The 21,572-nt window shown below is 39.4% G+C and overlaps 1 protein-coding gene across 2 annotated transcripts in view; it reads left to right on the top strand.

Moving 5' to 3' along the window:
* The first annotated feature begins 4,704 nt into the window (after positions 1-4,704).
* Positions 4,705-21,572, top strand: part of TAX1BP1 (Tax1 binding protein 1) — a 49,261-nt gene continuing 32,393 nt past the window's right edge. Inside the window, exons 1-5 of one of the 2 annotated variants that reach the window (XM_045827777.1) lie at positions 4,710-4,829; positions 5,576-5,681; positions 11,544-11,709; positions 14,133-14,235; positions 20,340-20,527. In XM_045827777.1, the coding sequence (XP_045683733.1) occupies positions 11,551-11,709; positions 14,133-14,235; positions 20,340-20,527 (450 nt within the window). In that variant the 5' untranslated portion in view covers positions 4,710-4,829; positions 5,576-5,681; positions 11,544-11,550. Of the gene's footprint in view, positions 4,830-5,575; positions 5,682-11,543; positions 11,710-14,132; positions 14,236-20,339; positions 20,528-21,572 lie in introns of both variants that reach the window. The other variant, XM_045827778.1, reaches the window with a different exon arrangement.

Below are 21,572 nucleotides of genomic sequence, written 5' to 3'. Positions count from 1 at the left end.
ATTCAGAAAATGGAAAGGCCAAAATGTTGGCCTTTTAATTTCAGTCTTTCCAAGTAGACACCGGGGGGCCTGGACAGGAGAGGAAGACTGGGCCCCAGGTGGCGGTTGTCAATCAATGAGGAAGAGTGAGTTGGAGATCAGCAGATGACAGCAACAAGGAGGGAAGAGGAGTTTGTAACTGATTGGCATGCATGTCGAATGAGAGGTTTTTTTATGAACACCTGGGAGAGTAATGATGTGGAAACAATAAAGATCAGGCAGTGCGTTAAGCCTCCTTCTTACACAGGGTGAGAGAAAGCAAACCTGCTCTCGAGTGTTTTGAATCCTCTTCTGTATCCAAAACCTACAATTATGCAAATCTTATCTTAAAAAAATTATTTTTCAAGCAAACATTTACAGATGTGTTATTTTTAAAGAAAAGAACTTTTAGCAAAGGGAAGCTTGCATACAAACTCTAGGGAAAACCACTGTTTCAAAAGATGAGAATGGCTTATTTTGCCTGTTCTGAAAATTTATAATATTTCTATAACATACCTATTCAAGCTTATTTTTTTTCTAATTTTCAGCCCATGTTGTACTACCTAATTGTCCCACTTGTGCCCTTCTAAAGATCCTTTCTACATAAGCCCTTTCTTGACATTTTCAAATCCTGTTAATCTTTCAAAGCTTAGAGTCCAGTTTCTTTAACAAAGTCTTGCTAATTCCAAAATTAATTATTCTGCATGAATCCTTCTTTCTATTGCACTTCTCAGACTCCATTTTCTACAAAATCACTTTACTATACCACGTTGTAATATCTGAACTAGATTTAAAGCAGCTTCAGGAAAAAAATTCATGCTTTATTTTTTGTTTTCTCCAGAGCACCTGGCATAACCCAGAGTACACACAGTAAGTGACCTTGAACAGCCTTTGTCAAGAAGCAGCATGACATGGTTGAAAGTTAATACATTTCGGGAGTCATAGATGATTTGGGTTCAAGTTTGGTTTACACTTTTTGTGAGCATGGTGTTACGTAGAAAAACCCCAGGTTCAAAATGGCGTCATGTATGCTAAAAGCCCACAATAGCAAACCTAGATGTACCGTCTAACCTAATTGCTGTTTCAGACTCTCCCAGAAGTGAAATTTTAAAGAAACCAGTCTGAAATTTTCTGATCCACACTAGTAAGGCAATCTGTCTGGTAAGAACCTCTGTCTTCGACCAAGGAAAGTTGCCCTTTCCGGAAACAGCCCACTCTGAACTTCCTATGCAAACAGGGAAGTTTGTGTTTTCTGCCTATACAAATTTTCCATTCTACTTGCTAAGTGAGATGCTGCTCGATTCATGAGCTGCTTCATAAAACCAATTAGATCTCCAAATTGACTTGGTTTAATTTTTTTTTTAACAATGGACAAGTTATTTAACTTTTCTGAGTTCACTTTCCCCTCCAAAATGGGACTAATACCTGACAGGCTTGAGTGTGAGGAGGGGTCACAACCCGAATGTTTAGCGCAGTGCCTGGAAGGCACTGTATACTCTGCAGATGGGAATTATTCTTTTTTGTTAACGATCCTTCTCCTTACCTGGCTCCTTTGCTAAGCACTTATACACTGACTCAAAGTCCTCTATTTCTTCATCAAAACCCTAGCTTTAACAGTGTAGGCCTACCTCCTTTAAGAAAAGTGTACTGCTCACACAAGTGTGGGGGGGCTCTGCCCACAGGGACCTTCCCCGCCCCACACCCGGCTGCCACGGATGAGAATAAGTCTACCAAGACTTGAACTGCTTGGGGAGGAAAGGTGGCCAGTCTCTCAAAGGAGAAGGGCTAAGAGCCTTTTCTTCAATGGACTTTTATTGGGTTTGTTTGCACAAGAATACAGGTAAAGCTCATTAATCATTGTCAGGCAGTAAGGATCAAACAATAGATAACAAAGTACTCTGAGGGCCTATTTTGAGTCAGGGTCAGATAGCTAAAGAGCTGTAAAACTTTGAGGAACAAACTTACTTCTTCTTTGGACCCTTATCATTTAATTGAGAGCATTCTAAACAAAGCAGGTTTCACAGGATTTTACATATTCTTTCTTAGGCCTGATTCCCCGGGGAACCCACCCTTTCCAGCACAGGGCTGCACCACCCTCTGTCATTGTTTCAGGCTTAGGTGGAGCAAGGGAAGTAAGGCAACCAAGAGATTAGGAGATTTCTTGCACACAAGAGGACTCAGACTTTGGCAAAGTCGAGGGGCGAGGGTCCATCACCCCCTTTTGCTGTAGCCCTCCAAGGTCCTTCCCTGGGGGCCTCCCATGTGATCGTGCCTGTCTTAAGTCGTTCCCCCCTTTGGGGAATCTTACCCGTCATTGGATAACAGACCAAGCACTGGGGGCCAGTTATGAAGTAAAAGGAGCAGAAGTGGCGCTCCTGCCAGGGAGATAAGCTTTTGTCTCTTTGGTGGCTTATGGTCTAGGGTCACTCCCTCAGCCTTAGCCTTGGTGGGGGTTACAGCTTCTGAAACTAGGCATGGTGGTTCCCAACACACAAGCTTATATTGAGTTCACCTATCCCCAAATATATTATTTTATACTTTATTATTTTTACTTTATATATTTCATACTTCAGTTACCTAAATTTTCATGGATTCATTTATTTTCTTCCTTTAGCTATCATAAGTTCTAATAGACAAAAGGTATGTTTTAGATATTTCCCAACCAAAACACAGGATGAGTGGTAGGTATTAGGTTAGGACAACTGCCTAAAAACTACTTGGAATTGTCATTGCTCCAGAAATATCATGGAAGGCATTCACTGTTTCAAAATCCAAAAACCTTTGAAAATCAAATTTTTTTTTTTTTAACATTTGGTGGTAAAATCTCTCCTGACCTGAATTCATTTGTCAATAAAACGTGACCTGAACCCATGGTGGCCCAAGTGGAAGAGCCTGATCTTAACTGAAGTAAGACTGTGTGCTTTCTTTCTCCTGTGCAGTAGTGCGATATTCATATTTCCTGAAAAAAATATTAACTCGATTATAGAGTGCCGCCTCAGAGACCTTGTGGGATGTCATGTAACATAAAGTATACTTTTGTAAAGTCTGAAAAACTCAGATTCCTGAAATCTGGCACAAAGCTCTCATATAATGGATTGTGGATCCATATGTCTTATAGCCATGGTACACTGCTATATACGATAGGCTAATATTTAAAAGTTCAATCAAATATTGATGCAGTATATATTTATCTTGCTGGGAGGAACATTGTCTAAAAATTCAAGGGATCATTATTAATAGGATTACAGCAAATTAAAATTTCTAGATAAATAACTTCATGGGGGAAAATAAAGTCTAAAAATTCAAGAAATTATTAAAAATAACAAAAGAAAGAAAAAGTACCTACATAAAAATGTTTTCCAATTATGGCTTTATTAAGCATATTGTTTTTCTGATTTCATTAACTGAAAACCGGTGGTTAATTAGAAAATACAAAGATTAACACCTCTGAAAAATTGTGCTTATTAAAGTTGTTATATTTATATTTCAGGGACAGGCTTTCCCACTACTAGCAGGCAGTACTAGTCATGCCAGGGATTATTGGTATTTTCAGTTTTATTTACCTGTAAACTAAGGAGGTTGGGGCTAAATGACCTGTAAAGGTTCTTCTGAAATTCTATGATCAAGTATGATGTACAGACAAGACCAAGTTCAAAGATTTCAATGAAAAGGAAACAAATCAGTCATCAAATATGGAGAGTATATTATTGCATGTATTGTTATCGTAATTACATGGAAATGAACATGAAAGTATATGAAAGAGGATTTTGTAGTTCTGTACTTAAAAGGTGCTTCAACATTTAATATGATCTAATTTATTATACTTTCTTCCCTGGTGATATTGCAACTTTCAGCAGGGTTTTATGGCAACCCAGGAATAGGATAAATAGAACAGCACACACTTACTTCCATGGAGTTAGGGTTCAAAGTAAATGCCTACTTTTACTTTGAAGGTAAGTAAGATATACTATAACAGTCAAGTGATTTTAGAAATTATAATTGAACAGAGAATACAGGACGAAATTCACACACACAAAAATAACAGCAAAAGCAGCTAACAACTCACAGAAATGCGGGTAGAAAGAGGTCACTGGGGGAGCAAGAGGAAATCGAATCATAGAGCATTAGAACTGAAAAGCTCCTAGGAGACACCTTGGTTTTACAGACAACAAAACCTCGTAAATAAGACCAGGAGTTGGGACAGAGCCTGGGGGTGAGGGGTTGCACCCCTAGCCCTGGGGTCGCTCCTTTCCTTTATGGCTCCCTACATACAGTCTGGATCTATAAAATGAAAGGACTTGCTTAGACAGATTTTTAAGATCCACGCAAAGACATGGTAATAGTCCACATAATCCTGGCCTATCTTTTCCAATTAACCGGAAACTTACTTAACTTTCTAGTAAACTAATAATTAAAAAGCCAAATATGCAAAAGCAGACGGACCCAGTTAGGTTGCAACGAGGATTCAGAGCGAGAACAAGGCGGCAGAAAGAGGAAGAGGATCCGGCCGGAGCGAAAAGGCCGGCTTCGACCGGTTAGGATAAGCCGGGTGGCCGCAGGCAGGGGAACTGGCGGGGGGAGCACGAGATCCGAGGAGGCGCAGTCCGCGGCGAACCTCCGGACCTCGGGGCGGGGAGGCGGAAGGGGCGGGGCCATGGTCGGAAGTGACGCAACGCCGGCTTTGAGCTGTAAGGGGCGGTGTAGCCGGTTGCTGGAGGCAGGCAGTGGTGGCGGAAGAGGCTAGGCGGCAGATGGCGGCTGGGGCTCGGAAGCCTGTGTAAGGCTCCCCTTCTGTCCGAACCCCTCACTGGGTAAGCGCTTTCCCCGGCCTGTCCTGGGACCCTGTGCGGGGCAGATTCCAGTTGGAGCTCTTTGGGGGCTCGGGAGACGCCCATCAGCTCCTACAATCTGGGGGCCTGGCCGGTCTCGGGAATGGTCTCCGTGGTGACGATGCAGCCTAAAGACACTTTTCTGTTGAGGACGACAGTTCCTCCAGGACTGCAAATGTGGTAGGGGTGTGGGCGAATTCGGTTAGCAGTGCGGTGGGAAAAAGGCAAGGGGTGGCCGCTCCACACCGCGGGGAGGCCGAGATAGGCCTTCGCAATTTGGGGGAGGCGTGGGGGGCGTGGGTTCTCGGGCGCGGGTGGGGGCGAGTGACGCGCGGGACCCTCAAAGAAGAATCTGACTTGTCCGAGGCTCAGCTCTCGGGTGAGTTGTTTGAGGGCAGAGTGCGTGCTGCCTGCGTAGTAAGTTTGGGCAAATATCTGGGTCGTGTCCGGAAAGGACGCCCGGGTTTGCTTGTGCGGAGTGAAACCCTAGTGTTTTGGTTTTAGTCTCCCCTGGAGCAGGAGGCGGAGACTCCCTGCGCCGCCCACGTGGGGGGGCCGCGGGCGGAGCTAGCCTGATCGCCTGCCTCCCCTGGAGTGCGGAATTAGATAACGCTTTTCTCTGCCTGTTTATTAATGGCCCCTACGCCGAGGGTTCCCAGGGATCTTACCAGATCTTCTGGAGAGAGTCCCATCTTTCTTTGCTTAGGCAACTTTTCTTGATTTCACAGCTCTCCCTCCCCCGGCCCCTCTTCCACCCGACACCCCACAGGGCCGCAGTGTGATGACAAGTCCTGAGGAGGCGTTTCTGGCTTCGGAAAAACATTGTTAGGAGAGGTGTGTGTTGATAAACATTTATTACCCTATTGGTAATAGTTTTGTTTGAAAACACTGTGGCATTGACTTTTTACATATATTAGGTTTTAGGTTTCTCAGAGTAGATAATTACTATTATGTGAGGGATTTAGACGGGAAAATATAACTTAATTTTTCAACTTTGCATTTCCTTAATTACAAAATTTCTATAAACCGCGCAAGATTACAAATTATAATTTTGGGGCTCAATTCCAGCACTTAGGTTATTTGATTAACCTGTTAATCTCAAGATCGGTTAGTTGAGGAGAGCTGAGGCCAGGCTTTCGTCTTGTTCTTAGCAAGGGTGGAATTGATTTATTAAAGGATTACGGATATTAAAAATGACTAAGGTTTTTTTTTTGGCCACGTCAAAGAACATATTGTAGTTTTTGTTTTCTAGGTGTCGTATTCTTAAATTGCGCACTTCTGTTTGCAGTTATGGCTACAGCCATTTGTTAACAAAATAGGAGGTATTTTGGGATTTTAAGTTTTAACTTTAAGAAAATGTAATTTTAGGGAGGGGGAAGGGAAAGAGAGGGAGAGAAATGGAAATGTGTGGTTGCCTCTCAGTGTCCCTCCACTGGGGACCTGTTCTGCAGCCCAGGCATGTGCCCTGACTGAGAATCGAACCTACAACCCTTTGGTTTGCAGCCCGTGCTCAAGCCATTGAGCTACACCAGCCACGGTTACGTGTCAGCCTTTTTAATGAAGTTAGGTAGTTATGAAAGATCCTAACGGTGGTTTCTCTACTTTGGGGGAATTATCTCAGGGGAAGTTTAATTGGATTGTATTCTTTTACAATTTGGAGACTGCTAGTTAAAATTTTTGCTCTATAAATTTGTGGCTTTTTAAAGTTTATTTTGCCCCATATAGACATTTAATAGAAGAAAAAAATTGAAAAAAATTCTCTCCCCTCTAACATGTGGGCCAAGGTCAGAGGTTTTTAGAAACCAACTTTCATTTGTTTTAAAAGATTTCATTTATTTTCAGGATGGGGAAACGGAGGGAGAAAGAATGGGAGAGAAACATCAGCATGAGAGTTGTGGATAGGTTGCCTCTTACACACCCCTGACGGGGGACCTGGCAGTCTCCTGTAAGAGTGCAAATTAACAGATCGGTGCTTTCTGCCTCCCAGAAAGATTGCTAATAATGTTTGCGTAAACCAGCTGCTAGTGTTTGTTTGAGTTACAGAATGAATAATTGGAAATTATTTGAATGTTATTTTCTCCTTAAGGTATTTATTTGTGTGCCATATAGGACTGAAGTTTGGAGATAATATAAAAGTTCATATATATATTAGGTTTTATTTATTTATTTTCATAGAGATGGGGAGGGTAGGAGAACGGGAAGAAGAGAAACATCAATGTGTGGTTGCCTCTCTCATACCCCAAACCGGGGACCTGGCCCACAACCCAGACATGTGCCCTGACTGGGAATCAAACCGGCGACCCTTTGGTTGGCAGGCCGGCATTCAGTCTATTGAGCCACGCCAGCAGGGTGAAAAGTTCGTATATTTTTAACTGAAGATTTTTAAAAACTTTCGCTGAGTTTGTCAGCCGCTATGCTCTGGTTTTACTAACTTATGGAAATTTTCAAACATGCGTAAGAGGAGAACAAAATAAAAAAAAACCACTTTTTGCTAATCTTGTTTTATTGTCCCCTCTAACACAGTTTTTCCCCCTTGAGTTTTCACATCAAATCCAAGACATCAGGGTATTCATTTATAATTAGTTTAGCATGTTTAACTGGTAAGGACTTTGAAAAAAATCAAATTACTATAATATTATAACAAAATTACCTTATTTCCTCTTGAATTCTAATTGTTGTAACTGGCAAATTATGTAAAATATTGACTGAAATAAAAAACTTAATTTGATTCTGTATATTTAATGTATAAAAGTTTTTGTTATGGTCTAATTTCTACTTTATTTGATTAAGACTTACATTTTTTGGGCTTGTCAGTAGAAGAATACTAAGTTCCATTTGGGGCTTGTGAAATTTCCAAGAGGAAGAAGGATAACATTGGAGTTCCCTTTTCCCTTCAAACTTATTTTAGTTAACTGAGTGACCAATGCATATTATTTATCCTTTTCCTTAAAAATTGATGAATCCCCAAAGTAGCAAAATTGGCTTTTAGACCAAAGACTTGGTAGAGTAAAGTTTATAACATAACACATAAAAAGGAACTCTAGGGATGTTAGAACTTGAGGGAATATTTAGGAAACATGGAAAAGGGCATGGCAGGCTACATGCATTTCAGACTTCGTTTCCCACGCAAATTGGTCCTTTAGTTCCTTAAAAGTGTTTTCTTAGCATTGGCTTGCATTTTAATGTACATTTCTTCAAATGTACTCTAGAGGCTGGGAAGAAACGTGGTATGGTAAAGCTGTTACCACTTCCCCTTGTGTGAATATTTCCTCTGCAATTGAGATGCAGTTTGTTCTTTTTCTCGGTATGTTAATGAAGCTACAGTTCCCAAGCATTACCACAAGGTGATGCAGTGACTTTGCACATTACTTCTTCACTGGGTGGTATGTGTGTCTCTGTGGTGTGCGTGTGTGAGCATACATTGTATATCAGACTACCTGTGAATCATCTTGCTACCTTGATATTCTCAGTGAATTTCATCGTTTTTATAAGCTTGTCTTTTTCACTCCTTCATCTGTGTAAGGAGTGAAACAGAAGAACTGGATGGGAGTTGGAAATTTCATTTTTACTGTTTAAAATGGGTTGATTCTTGTTGTAATTACATTCAGGTTATATCTATGTATGTTAACTTTTTTACAACTAGAAGATAGTGGAATTTAATTTGAAAAAGTAAGGTGATAACAAGAGTGGAATGACTTGTAAAATTACTATAGTTCTGATCACATTGAAATTTTTTTGCAGGTTGGAGTGTTGGAGAGGGATTCATGAAGGCTATTAACAGGATGATCACAAATTATTTTATTAATACTTTGCAGGTTTATAGGCATCATGAATATATTTTAAGTGTGGGGGTTTTGTATCAAAAACTTGAATTTTGAGGGGAGGATTTATGATGAAATTTGATGTCAATATGTTTATTTAAAACAATGAAAATAATACATTTATATTACTGGTAAAAACTCAATTTAGTTGTAAGTCCTTTTTTCAAACATATCCCTCACGAATAAAGACTATTAACTGTGTGGTGAGCACTCTCCGAGTCCATTTTAATGCCTTACAAGCACAGGGACACACAGATAAATACATATGAGGTGTGTGCATACCTTCATGCTGTGTTTTATGCCTTCAGAACTTTTCCAGTGAAGTAAAAGTGTCAGGGTGGATTATGGATTTTAAATCACTGTTGTAATTGAGGTTCCTTTAAGCTTCACTGTCTTGTTTTATAACAAATAATTGCAGCTTTGTTGATATAGTTTACTTTAGGGAATTGAATTTTAAGAAAAAATGTTATATTCTTAAATTGCTTTTAATTAAAAACATGGGAACTCATCCTGATATTTTCTCCTTACTGAATCTATCTTCCTCAGAGAAACTTAAATATTCACTCTCTTCATAGAAAAATATTACTGATTCACTTTCCTCAGTTTAGGTAGTTGTATCTATCAGAAGTTGATTCACTTGATTTAGCTATAGTTTTTCTTACTGGTCTGTTATAATCAGTAGGGAACATTTTTCAAAACTGGAAACTGGGTAGGTCTTTATGAAACCACTGACTTGAAAAGAGATTATCATTAGTGACTTATTTTTAGCATCATAACATCCCCCTGAGCACAGATTAACTCACACAATTCAAAGAGACAAAGTAATAGAACTCTTCAATTATTTTAGGCAGAGTTCCGAGTGTTTATAAGTGCAATTTTTTATTTTCTTAAAGGTTTTGGGTTACCAGCTGGAGAGAATTAGCAGTTGAGTGTTTCTGTGCAATAGGTTGCTGGTAATAAAGCCTTTTTGTTAGTTCGGAGGGAGGGGAGGAGTGCTACTGGGTGCAAAGGTCTTGGCCGCCAAATGCAGGCAGACCTCACTCAGGCGGGGAGTCGGGGAGTCGTACCAAACAACCTACCTGGTACTCTAACACAGCAGCTGCGGGCTTCGCTACTGACAGTTTCCTTATGGGGTATCCAATATATTGTTTTAGGAAAGCACTACTTTGATCATAACAGAAGCAGAGAAGACACACAAAGAAAAGTGAATGTTTTCTAAAGTGCTTGTTATTTCAGAACCTTAAAAATTTGCCGTAGTATTTCAGACAGGTCAGCAAAAGGAACAGTTGTAAAAGCACAATGTCTTAGATACTCCTAGCAATAAAGACTTAGTACTTATTAAAATGTAAGTGGAGTCTTATTGCTGCCCTTGTGCTGTAGAAACTTAATGGATTTGTGAAGCCAATCAGAGTAATTTGGTAAACAAAAAAAATCTTGCTCCAGTTCTCCACATTATTAGAGATAGTCCTGTTTTTATGACTTAGAAGCAAGTGGTGTAGACTCACTGATTGTACTGTCTGTGGCACATTGTATAGAGGGCTTTTTGAAGTAAATCCTCTGTTGGGTCCTTTTTCTCAAAAGTAGAGCACAAAATACATTTGGATCTTACAGATTTTTATAGTCTACTGTAGCCTTTCACCTGCTATGCAGTGCTTGCTGTTCTCTAAGGCAGTGAGCATTTACTGAATCCATCCATAACAGATTTCTACAGTGTGTATTTCATGTAAAAATATGTACATTTATTTTTTAATCAGTAACTATATGGAAGTTAATGGAGGAAAAACACGAATACTGGTAGTCAGGGCAGGATCACTGAACCCAGAAGGAAGGGGGAGAATCGGTGTGGGCAGAGAGGAAGGAACAGGCTGAGCTCTCCTAAGCAGATAGCTACTTGTACAGGGCTGGAGAGACCTGAAGACCATGTGCCAGGAGCCCAGAAGACAGGCCGGGTCTGGACATCTGTGGAGAGGAGTGAGAGATGGGATTGTTGGGTTGGGTCAGAATCTAAGTAGTAGTTCTTCGTCTTGACCACATACAAGATTAAGACTACTTGAAGACATTAAAAGAAAAATGAAGGCATATACACACGCCCACGTCCAGGTCCCACTTCCATAAAGTCATTGTCCTTTTTTTTTTTTTTTTTTTTTAAGATCCCTAGTAATTCTAATGTGTAGCCAGCATTGAGAAACACTGGTCCATGATCACAGACATGGGTGAGGAATGCAAGCGCTGAGAGATGAGCGTCCTTTACAGGAACAAACAACCTAGGAGAGGGATGGGATGGGTCAGAGTAGGGAGGAAGATAATGAAGTTCAAGGGTCCAACATAGAATCTCTAAGTTGCAACAGAAGTAAAGGGCAAGGCTCTCCAGGAGAGTTGATAGTTTTTTGATACTGGTTTAAAAGCTTTTTAACTCCCATGTCACTCTGTGAGCCATAGTGGACATTCTTTATTTCTCGATTTGTCTGTGTTTTTATATTTAATCATTTTTAAGGAGGAGTTGCAATATTAAAAAGTATGTATCTTCTCAAAAATTATGATGTTAATACCTATGTAATTTGCATTTAACCCTGTGGAGGTCTAGGCTGATCTGAGAGATACAGACTCTTTTCTTAAACATTGTTACATATATTGGGTGCATAGATTCAAGGTCATGCCTAGCTTGACTTTGTATTGCTATGTGACTGATGTTAAGCCATAATGTTTAAGCCTTTGGTTTGGTTGTAACACGTGTTTCATAAGGATGTGTGATACTTAATAGACGTGACCCACATTGTAGTTTTTTTGAACGCTGGCCTCTTAATGACACATTTTCTAAAGATGAAGGTTTTTCTTAGGTGGGTATCATTCAACTTGTACGATTTGCTTGTTTCAGATTCACAATGACGTCCTTTCAAGAAGTCTCACAGACTTCCAACTTTGCCCATGTCATCTTTCAAAACGTGGCCAAGAGTTATCTTCCTAATGCACACCTGGAGTGTCATTACACCTTAACTCCGTATATCCATCCACATCTAAAAGATTGGGTTGGTATATTCAAGGTAAGAAAACTTTCTGCATATTTCTTCTATCTGGCTACTCAGTATTTTCTTTTAAGCAGGTTGATCAGTAGCTTATAGTAGCTCTGTCTTCCCTCTACATGAAGGGTTGTTTTTGTAAGTGGGTCATTTTTATAAATGTCAAATGTAAAACACTTTTATTTGTAAAGGTAAACATTTTGTATTTAACAGTGGGGTAATGTACAACAAATGTTGGTAACTTGAATCCATGCTTTCCTTTCTGTGACCAAAAGGTTCACCTTTACTTAAGGTCTTATGAAAAATTTTTTCAGAATCTTTTTCTTTTTCCCTTTTCTCCTTCTCTTACCTGAAAAAAGGGGGAAGAATAGAGCAGGGAAATGAGATTCGGGAAAGGGCACTCCTGGTAGGAAAATGGGCTACATAAGGAAAGGCACCATTTTTAACATATTGGCATATAGCTACATAGAAATAATTATACACGTACAGCGTGTAAAGTGTACACACGTGATGTTGATGAATATGGGATTCATTGGGAACATTTTTAAACTCTTGCTGTTAAACACAATGCTTAATAAAGATCTCGGTATCTTTATTTTGTTTGCCCACTCATTTCATAGGGCAAGTTCCTGGAAGTGGAAGTGACATGGTTTGGCATTGCATGTTTTTAAGCATTTCGTGTGTATTGCACATTGCCTGCCATAATGGCTTTGGTATGATATTGACGGGCAGGCGGGGAGAAAGTGCCCCGGTGGTAACTGTAAGGAGGAAGGAATGCTTGACAAAGTGTTGAGGAATTTGGTTTGCCTAGGGTACCAGTTTCCGAAGAGGAATGAGGAAGGTTGGTTTGGGTCATGTTTTGGATTGTTTTAATATTTGAGGAAATAGTGTGTGTGTGTGTGTGTGTGTGTGTGTGTGTGTGTGTGTGTGTGTGTTTTAAGTCCTCTCTCGAGGATATGTTGTTTGATTTGAGAGAGAGGGAGAGAGAGAGAGAGAAACATTGGTTGCAACCTGTTCTTGCCCTGACCAGGGATCAAATATGCAACCTTTTTGTGTACAGGTCCAGGCACCAACCAGCTGAGCCACTTGGCCAGGGCAGGAAGAACTAGTTTTTAAGCAGAGAGTAGTAGAGTTCAGAGGTGAACGTTAATCTTGCAGTGCTGAGTAAGAGAAGTCGCCATTAGAAGAGAAGAGGCAGAGAGAATGTTTAGATTATCGTAATTTCCTAAGTGAGATAACAAGGGCCTAAAGTAGAAAAGAGAATCAGTTGTAGGTGATAATCCATAAATAGCACCCATAGAATTTGTCAACAGTTAGTTGGGTGAATTGGGACTAGGACTCATGCGCGACTGGAGTGCATTCAACGAGGAGAGGAGCAAGGCAGTGAGCCAAGCGCTGGGGAGGGCTTGCGTGTGGAGAAGGTCTGGTCTCGCTGTGGCACAAGGCTGTCCTAGGGAACTGGAGCAGATTCGTCAGGAGATTGCTGAGCAGCAGTTTTGTGACTTCTCTAGAGCAGTTCAGCACCCAGAATTGTGAATGAGAGATTCTAAATGGAGTATCATTCAGACTGGGGATTGGAGGTGAGTAGTGAATAGGAAGGGGAGTCAGCAGGACAAACGATCCTAGGGTGGTTTGGGGTGCATTACTGAAATGAGGACATGACCGTGAAGTCCAGTTGGGTAGGGAAATGGGTGAAGTCAGATAAAGGATAGAGAGAATGGGTTGGGGTTTTATTTATTTATTTACTTATTTATTTATTAGTTTTTATTCTCTCTTCTCCGGTATTGACTAGTTTTAATTTTAACTGAAATAAACACATAATATGTTTATTACTTTATACTTTGCAGAGATCTTTCATCATAAGTATACTATATTTTACAGATCTGGGAACTGAGGTCCATAGTAAAGCGACTTACTCATGGTTATTAAACTTGGGACTAAAATTTGAACCTCATGTAAACTGGCATTCAAGAATTGTTCTCTGGCAGTTTGGTTAAGGGAGAAATCTGGTTATCCAAAATTAGCAATAGAGTTCCTAGTAAGTTCAATATGAGTTTTAAGGAGCGATATAGAATTGATGTAAAAATACAGGAAAAGCCCTGGCTGGTGTGGCTCAGTGGCCTGACTGGATCTGTGAACCTAAAGGTGGCTTGTTTGATGCCCAGTAAGGGTACCTGCGTAGGTCATGGGCAGTGTCCGTAGTGGGGGGCGTGTGGAGGTCGCCACACATTGATAATTTCTCTCCCTCTCTTCCTCCCTTCCCCTCTCTTTAAAAATAAACAAATAAAATCTTAAAAAAGTTTGTAAAATTTGACATGCTTATTAAAATAGAATGATTCTTAAACATATTAACCCATGTTTTAACTTCAGGTTGCAGTAAAAAACAATATGCTATATCACTCTAATATTAAACTACTTACTAATAAGCTCCATGTTTTTCCCTTTAGGTTGGGTGGAGTACCGCTCGTGATTATTACACATTTTTATGGTCCCCTATGCCTGAACATTATGTAGAAGGATCAACAGTCAATTGTGTATTAGCATTTCAAGGTAAGAATTGAAAACTGCAGAACCCGATGAAATTAGGTATTTTATTGCCATTAAAAATGTTGTACCCATTGTAATTACCTACTTAGGCATACCTGGCGTACCACAGTTGAATTAATTAGTATCTGTTTAACAAAAGTCATAGCAATGTAAACATCTATTGTAGGCCACATGATATTTTATGTAGACATTACAAAGACTTTTTGCTTGTTAACTTTCATTGAAGAGGGTTGATTTCTTATCAGCTCTTTACTTCTGACATGTTTTTTTTTCCAAATGAGAAAACAATGCTATTGTTCATATTAGAATAATATAACAAATTAAGGTGAGAATAATACTGGAGTGGGCAAAAGTAGGTTTACAGTTGTGAGTATGCAAAACAGTTTATTCTTGTATTATTTTCCTTAAAAACAACTGTGACCCTACTTTTGCCCACCCCTCTGTTCTGCATGAACACCACGGAGGTGCTTGACAGGATTTATAGAGGGTTTCAATTTAGTATCTGTGCTAATTTAATTGGTACATTAATTCTATAGGGAAATTTGCCTATAAAAGGATAAAAGTGAGTAACGTGGAATTGTTTCTTGTCCTAGTTTGGCACTATGTACAGATTTTAAACAGTAGTTTTAGGAATCTTGATGCGTGGGTCACCAGCCAGCAGTGATAACAGAACGCTGTGGATGGCTCGACGAAGACACGCGAGAAAAAACACATGCACAGAGACAGACTAGTTTCTGTGGGGAAGTAGGGACGAAATGGCCACCCCCCCTAGTGGGGAGCGTGCTGATTTACTGTCCATACCTGCTTTTATTAGGCTCATTTTGCATAATAATTCAAGTACAGTACTCATTAGGGGAAGTAAGGAACCATAGAAAACAAGGAACTCTGAGGGTCTATTTTGAGTTGGGGTCAAAGAGCTGTAAGACTTTGAGGAACAAACTAACTTCCTTCCTGGACCCCTCTCATTCAACTGAGAGCATTCTAAACAAAGAAGGCTTCACAGTAATTTACATATTCTTTCTTAGGCCTGATCACCCGGGGAATCCGCTCTTTTTCAGCACAGAGCTGCACCACCCTGTCATTGTTTCAGGCTTAGGTGGAGCACGGGAACTAAGGCAACAGAAAGATAAGGAGATTTTCTCCTAGACGCTGAGAACTCAGGCTATGTCAAAGCCGAGGAGCAGGGGTCCATCACCCCCTTTTGCTGCAGCCCCCCAAGTCCTTCTTTTGGGGGGGCCTCCCAAAGTGATCGTGCCTGTCTTAGGTCGTTCCCCCCTTGGGGAATCTTACCCGTCTTTGGCTAACCGACCAAGCTTTTTGGGGTTCAGTTATGAATAAAGCAGCAGAAGCAGCATTCCCGCCAGGGAGATAAGCTTTTGTCTCCTTGCTGGCTTACAGTTCCAAGGGCGTTCCCTTAGTCTTAGCCTAGGCGGGGGTTTCAGCTTCTGATACCAGTCAGGGCGGTTCCCAACAGAATCTGTCACAGTTTGTTGCAGAGTGATTTTGTATCATAATTGTAATGACTTTGTGTTGTATGAAAGGAAATTCTTAGTTTTGTTTATGCTGTAGATTCTTTCTGGTCTGGTGATGTTAATGGAAACTCTTTCAGTATAATATTTTAGTACACATAAAATGCATAGAATTGCAAAGGATTCTAGTACTATTCCATTGTATGAATCTACGATTGTCCATTCTTCTGTTAAAGGACATCTTGGTTGTTGCCAAGTGTTGGTGTTCATAAAGCCGCTGTAGGCAATCACGCACAGGTTTTTGTGTGGATGTCAGTTTTCAGCTCCTTTGGGTAAATACCAAGGAATGTGATGCTGCATCAAATGTTGAGTATGTTTAGTTTTGTAAGAAACCATCGTCAAATTGTTTTCCAGAGTGGCTGTACCATTTGCATTTCGCCAGCAGTGAAGGAAAGTTCTTGTTATTTTACATCTTTGCCAGCATTTGGTATTATCAGTGTTTTGTATTTTGGTGGTTTATGTTTTTTAAATTTTTTATTCTGAGGTTCATGCTATATATGTTTAGTGTGAACATCAATTGGCAATGTAACCACATGAAGCTTGGGTATATAAAAATATTTCTTTACGTACTGTGTCAAGAAACTAATATTCAGAGGATAAAATTTGTACTGTAATGTAGGCAAAGATTTACATTCCCGTATGTTTTATGGATTAATAAATGTTACGGATTGACAAATTATATGTGAGGTTTATCCTTTAATTCATAGTCTTTTTTAAAGATAATCAAATTAAAGTGAGTATATTGGAACTGATTTTATTGTAATACTTGTTCTTAAGAGTTATTTTAAATATAATTAGTCTTGTAATAAATAAGTTAACTTACTGAATGTGTTAAATTGACTTATGAATTTGGTTATTAGTTACATAGCAAAAAGTTTAAAAGCAGTTAAAAAAAAAGAAAAGCCTCCAGTTTATTTCTGTTTATACTTTAAAAGCATTTTCATTGGAGCTCGGCATAAGTGCAGTAAGTTTTACAAGTTTCTGAAAATTCATCCTGTTAAGTTGTACCTTAAAATTCAGAATTAAAAGCTTCTATCCATCTAGATATAAAAAGGGCAGAATAGAGTCATGAACAACTTACCTATAAGATATTAGAGGGAAAACAGATTTTAAGTACATTCCAAGTCACTTTGTTCATTTTATGGATGAGTCATGAGGATCCTGATATGCAAAACTCAAAACAACTAACAAATACATAAATGTAATTATATTCTTAAAGAGATCCTTACTTGTTTATTATAATTCGATTGCTAATGTCACAGGCTATAACATCTGACTCAGAGCTTAGTTTCTACTTTTTCCTATTTTCTTTTGTTTAAGATTTTATTTATTCATTTTTAGAGAGGTGGGAAGGGAGGGAGAAAGGGAGGGAGAGAAACATCGATGTGTGAGAGATACATCGATTGGTTGCCTCTTATACGTGCCCAGCTGGGCGCCTGGCCCACAACCCAGGCTGGGAATTGACCTGGTGATCCTTTGATTCGCAGACCGGTGCTCAGTCCACTGAGCCACACCAGACAGGGCTATCCTATTTTATTTTCAGTGTTATTAGCCTGATAGGAGCACGATCTAGATAGGTGTATTACTGTTATTTTTTTACTCCTTACCCAAAGACATGCCCATTGCTTCCAGAGAGAGGGGGAGGGGAGGGAGAGAAATATCAATATGAGACAGAAACGTTGATATGTTACCTCTCGTGTGTGCTCCGATTAGGGACCCCAACCCAAAATCTAGGCATCTGTCCCGACTGGGAATTGAACCCATAACCTTTGGGTTTACCTGACGACCAACTGAGCCACAGCAGCCAGGACTTTTATAGATAGCTTTAAATTGTAACTCTGAAAAACTACATCTTGTTTCTCAAATGGTATTTGAACCACATTTCTTAGTATTTTTGTAAGTTTTTAAAATTAGACCATGATTATTTAGTTTGTAGACTTTCTATTGTCATGACACCAGAGTTTATTCGTCAGACTACATTTTTGTTTTCTCTTTAAACTTGAAAAATAAGTCTAGTGGCCTTATTTGCAAAGTTACTGAGACATGGATTAATAGTTTTAGTAGTAGATGTGAGGAGGGCGAAATTGTTAAAAACTTTAAAAACTGTCTTGCCAGATGTACCTCTATATTACTCTTCTAAAAAGTTTATTTTGAAATAGTTTTAGATGTAAAGCTGCAAAACTAATACATAGAATTAACCTATACTCTTTAACCAGCTTCTCTTAATTTTAACATCTTGTATTAACCATAGTACATTTATTTAAAAAACCAAGAATTTAACATTGGTGGAATACCTTTGACTAAAGTACAAACCTCGTTCAAATTTGACAAAGTTCCTAGTGGTGTTTTTCCCTGTTCCTGTTTTTAATCCCAAACCCCACATTACATTTAGTTGTCTATCTCCTTGGTCTCTTCCAGTCTGTGACAGTTCCTCATCCTGTCCTGTCTTTCATGACCTTCACAGTTTGGAATAGTACGGATCAGTTTTTAGATTTCCGTTCTTCCCTTTTGGGGGGCGGGGGGGAGGGGTAGCTTGTTTCTTCTTTTGGGTTTGTCTAATGCTTTGTCATGATTGCATTGAGGTTATACGTTTTTAGGAAGAATACCGTAGAACTAATGTACCCTTCTCAGTACATTGTATCAGGGAGTACACAATGTCCGCATATCTTCTTATTGGTGATACTAATCTTGATCACTTGGTTAAGGTGTGTCTACTGGCTTTTTTCAGTGAAAAGTTAGTATTTTTCCCTTTGTTGTAATTAATGACTATGTAGGAGCTACTTTGAGACTAGGGAAGTGTCTTGTTTCTCCTCAAGCTTTCACCACTCATTTTAGGCTCCATCACTGGGTCTTGCTTACAACACTTACTGTTGCTGCGTTTGCCTAATGATGGTCTTGTATGCTGAGTCTTTGCATATTTATTGGTTGGAATTATGTTAGGAAAAGTCCCCTTCTCCATGGACTCATGGATATTTAGTCTATGGAATAAAGCCTGATACTATCATTTTTGTTGCTCAAATTGTTCCAGCTTTCTTTGGTCGTAGGGAACTTCCTCAAGTGGGCTCCTGTGTGTTTTTCAGCATTCCTCTTCTCCCTGTTCTTTTTAAAGGACTTCTTACTTCCAAGCACCAGATGATGTTCTAGGTTTGCTTTGTATTTTTCTGCCCCTCCTTCTTCTTTCTAAAGAGAAAGGCCAGCTATTTTTTAAAGAATGAAATCAAGTGAAATAGATACCATAATAATGAGACTGAAAATTTTAAGATATAAAAGAATAACAGGCATAGTGATTACAGATTTCTGAGTAGATAGTAGTATCCAAGATAAGGTGAATACATTCAGTTTTGTATGTTCATTTCACAAGCACTTAATGCTTCCTTTTTATTTTTACAAGTCATTCTGGGGGATTCCAGAATTTTTATACTGTATATCTGCCTTCGTATTTCTGAGGTCTTGGTATAGGATATAAAATGCGCATAATGAATAGTAATACAAGGTATTCTGTGGAACCTTTTTTTTTTTTTAATTAAAAAATCATGGGAGCTTTGGAGAGGAAGTAGATTGATATTGTGCCAGGGTAATCCAGCAAAATTTAAAAGAGAAGATAACAGGTGAGTAGAAGGAACAAATGCTGCACATACATTTGTCAGGTAGTGGGCTGGATGGTATAAATACATTATCTGTAGATACTTGGGAACTCCAAGATGGACGGACGTCTTTGTGTCTCTTTTACAGATGAGAAGCTGTGAGGCTCAGGGAGGTTAAGTAAGTAACAGCGGTAGAGCTGGAATCCAGAGTAAATCTGTGTAGTTCCAAAGCTTACCTTGTTACACAGCATCGTCAGACCTCATTCTCTTTTCTGTCGTTACACAGTTCATATGTGTAGCACATTCCTTTCGTAAACATCTCCCTTTTACATGTAATGAATCGAGGGGAGATTTCTTTTTTTTTTAGTTTTATTTATTTATTTTTAGGGAGGGAAGGGAGGGAGGGAGAGAGAGAGAGAGAGAGAGAGAGAGAAAAGAGAGAGAGAGAGAGAGAGAGAGAGAGAGAAAGAGAGAAACATCAATGTGCAGTTGCTGGGGGTTATGGCCTGCAACCCAGGAATGTACCCTGGCTGGGAATTGAACCTGGGACACTTTGGTTCCCAGCCCGTGCTCAATCCACTGAGCTACGCCAGCCAGGGCTGGGAGATTTCTTTATATAGTATATTCTCACCCCTGATAATCCTCCTAGATTTTTGTGCTGGTTCTTCCCTTGCTTCTCCTCCAGCCTTCCTGTCCTTGAAAGCTACATACTTGACCCTCTCTCAGATGACTTAGTTTTTGCTCTTAGTGAAGATTTGTGGAAGGAATATTCTGGGGATGTAAGCTTAGACCCAAGATAAGAAAGCTTAGGCATGTTAAAAGAAGAAAGGATGATAGTCCAGTTTGGATAATTTATGAAAGACAGGAAAGACATATCCTAACTGCCTAGAACAGGGTTGGGAATGAGAGGAGATGGCAAGTATTGTTAAATTTAATAAAAATAACATTTTATTAAAGGAAGTTTAATATTTTTTGTTTGTTAACTTCCTCTTAGGATATTACCTTCCAAATGATGATGGAGAATTTTATCAGTTCTGTTACGTTACCCATAAGGGTGAAATTCGTGGAGCAAGTACACCTTTCCAGTTTCGAGCGTCTTCTCCGGTTGAAGAGCTGCTCACTATGGAAGATGAAGGAAATTCTGACATGCTGGTGGTGACCACCAAAGCCGGCCTTCTTGAGGTTGGTACCAACAGTTAGCTCGTGACTTGTAGATACTTCTAAAAACAGAGCATGGGAGAGCATTATCTACATTAGCATTTTAAGAATTTTCAGGTTATGCAAGAGTATAACCTAAAAAGAAAATGCTTTTTAACTAAAATAAACTTAGCGTGTTGTTTTTTAAATACTTCAAAAGTCCGGCACAATTATATTGAGTTCACTGTGGCCAGGACAGTCTCCAGGGCCTGTCAGTATTTTGTGCATGGTAGTTGTGCAGTAATTGAGAGAATTTAGACCTAAAGCTTTCCTGACGTTTCTCCCCTCCCCCCCCCAACCTTTCTCCTTTGGTGGTGGACTAATCCATTAATTGTGGAGTAGTACAGATTTGGAGGGTGAGGCTGGAGGGAAAGGGGTGTAGGGCAGTAAACCTGTCATTGGTTGTGAACTTTGTTTCACTGTACCGCGGGCATGCTCTGTCCCAAGTGCGGCAGTGAATCGGGGAAGCATCCCCGTCTCTTAAGTGGAGGTTGAGTATTTCTAGAATGATTTTTTTTCCCTTGTCATCTGATCAAATAAATAAGCTGGGATTAACCACAATTAAAAAAGGAAAGGTGTAAAGCTTCTTACTGTTTTTTTAATTGAATATCTTGGAGTCATTGCATTGGCTCCAATAGAAACTTACTCTGCGTATGGTCCAATAATGCCTTATGTCTTTAATTTTTAGTAGTTATTGAAGAAGAAAATGGAGCATTTCTTATTTCAAGATATTTCTCAATATCTCTCTCCTATTAGAGTGTTACATTTGTGTTTCTGTGAAAAACTGCTGCTTTCATTGGTTCAGCGTATATATTTGGTTAATTTATATTCACATTTAGTCTGTGACAGGTCATTGCTTTTTATTTATAGTCAGAGGAATTTTTTATACATAAATATTTCATGCCTTTGATTTTATCTTATTTACCTTCGGAAACTGAGATTAGAGAAAAAAAGACAAGAAGTTATAGATAAAATACTTCAAATAAGGCAGTTGAACTAAGACAACTTGAAGGAACCAATCATTTCTTGT

This window comes from Phyllostomus hastatus, unplaced genomic scaffold (assembly GCF_019186645.2).
Source record: "Phyllostomus hastatus isolate PE091 unplaced genomic scaffold, TTU_PhHast_1.1 phas_scaffold_78, whole genome shotgun sequence".
Lineage (NCBI taxonomy): Eukaryota > Metazoa > Chordata > Mammalia > Chiroptera > Phyllostomidae > Phyllostomus > Phyllostomus hastatus.
Note: the sequence above shows the minus strand (reverse complement) of the source record. Positions and strands in the feature narration are given on the sequence as shown.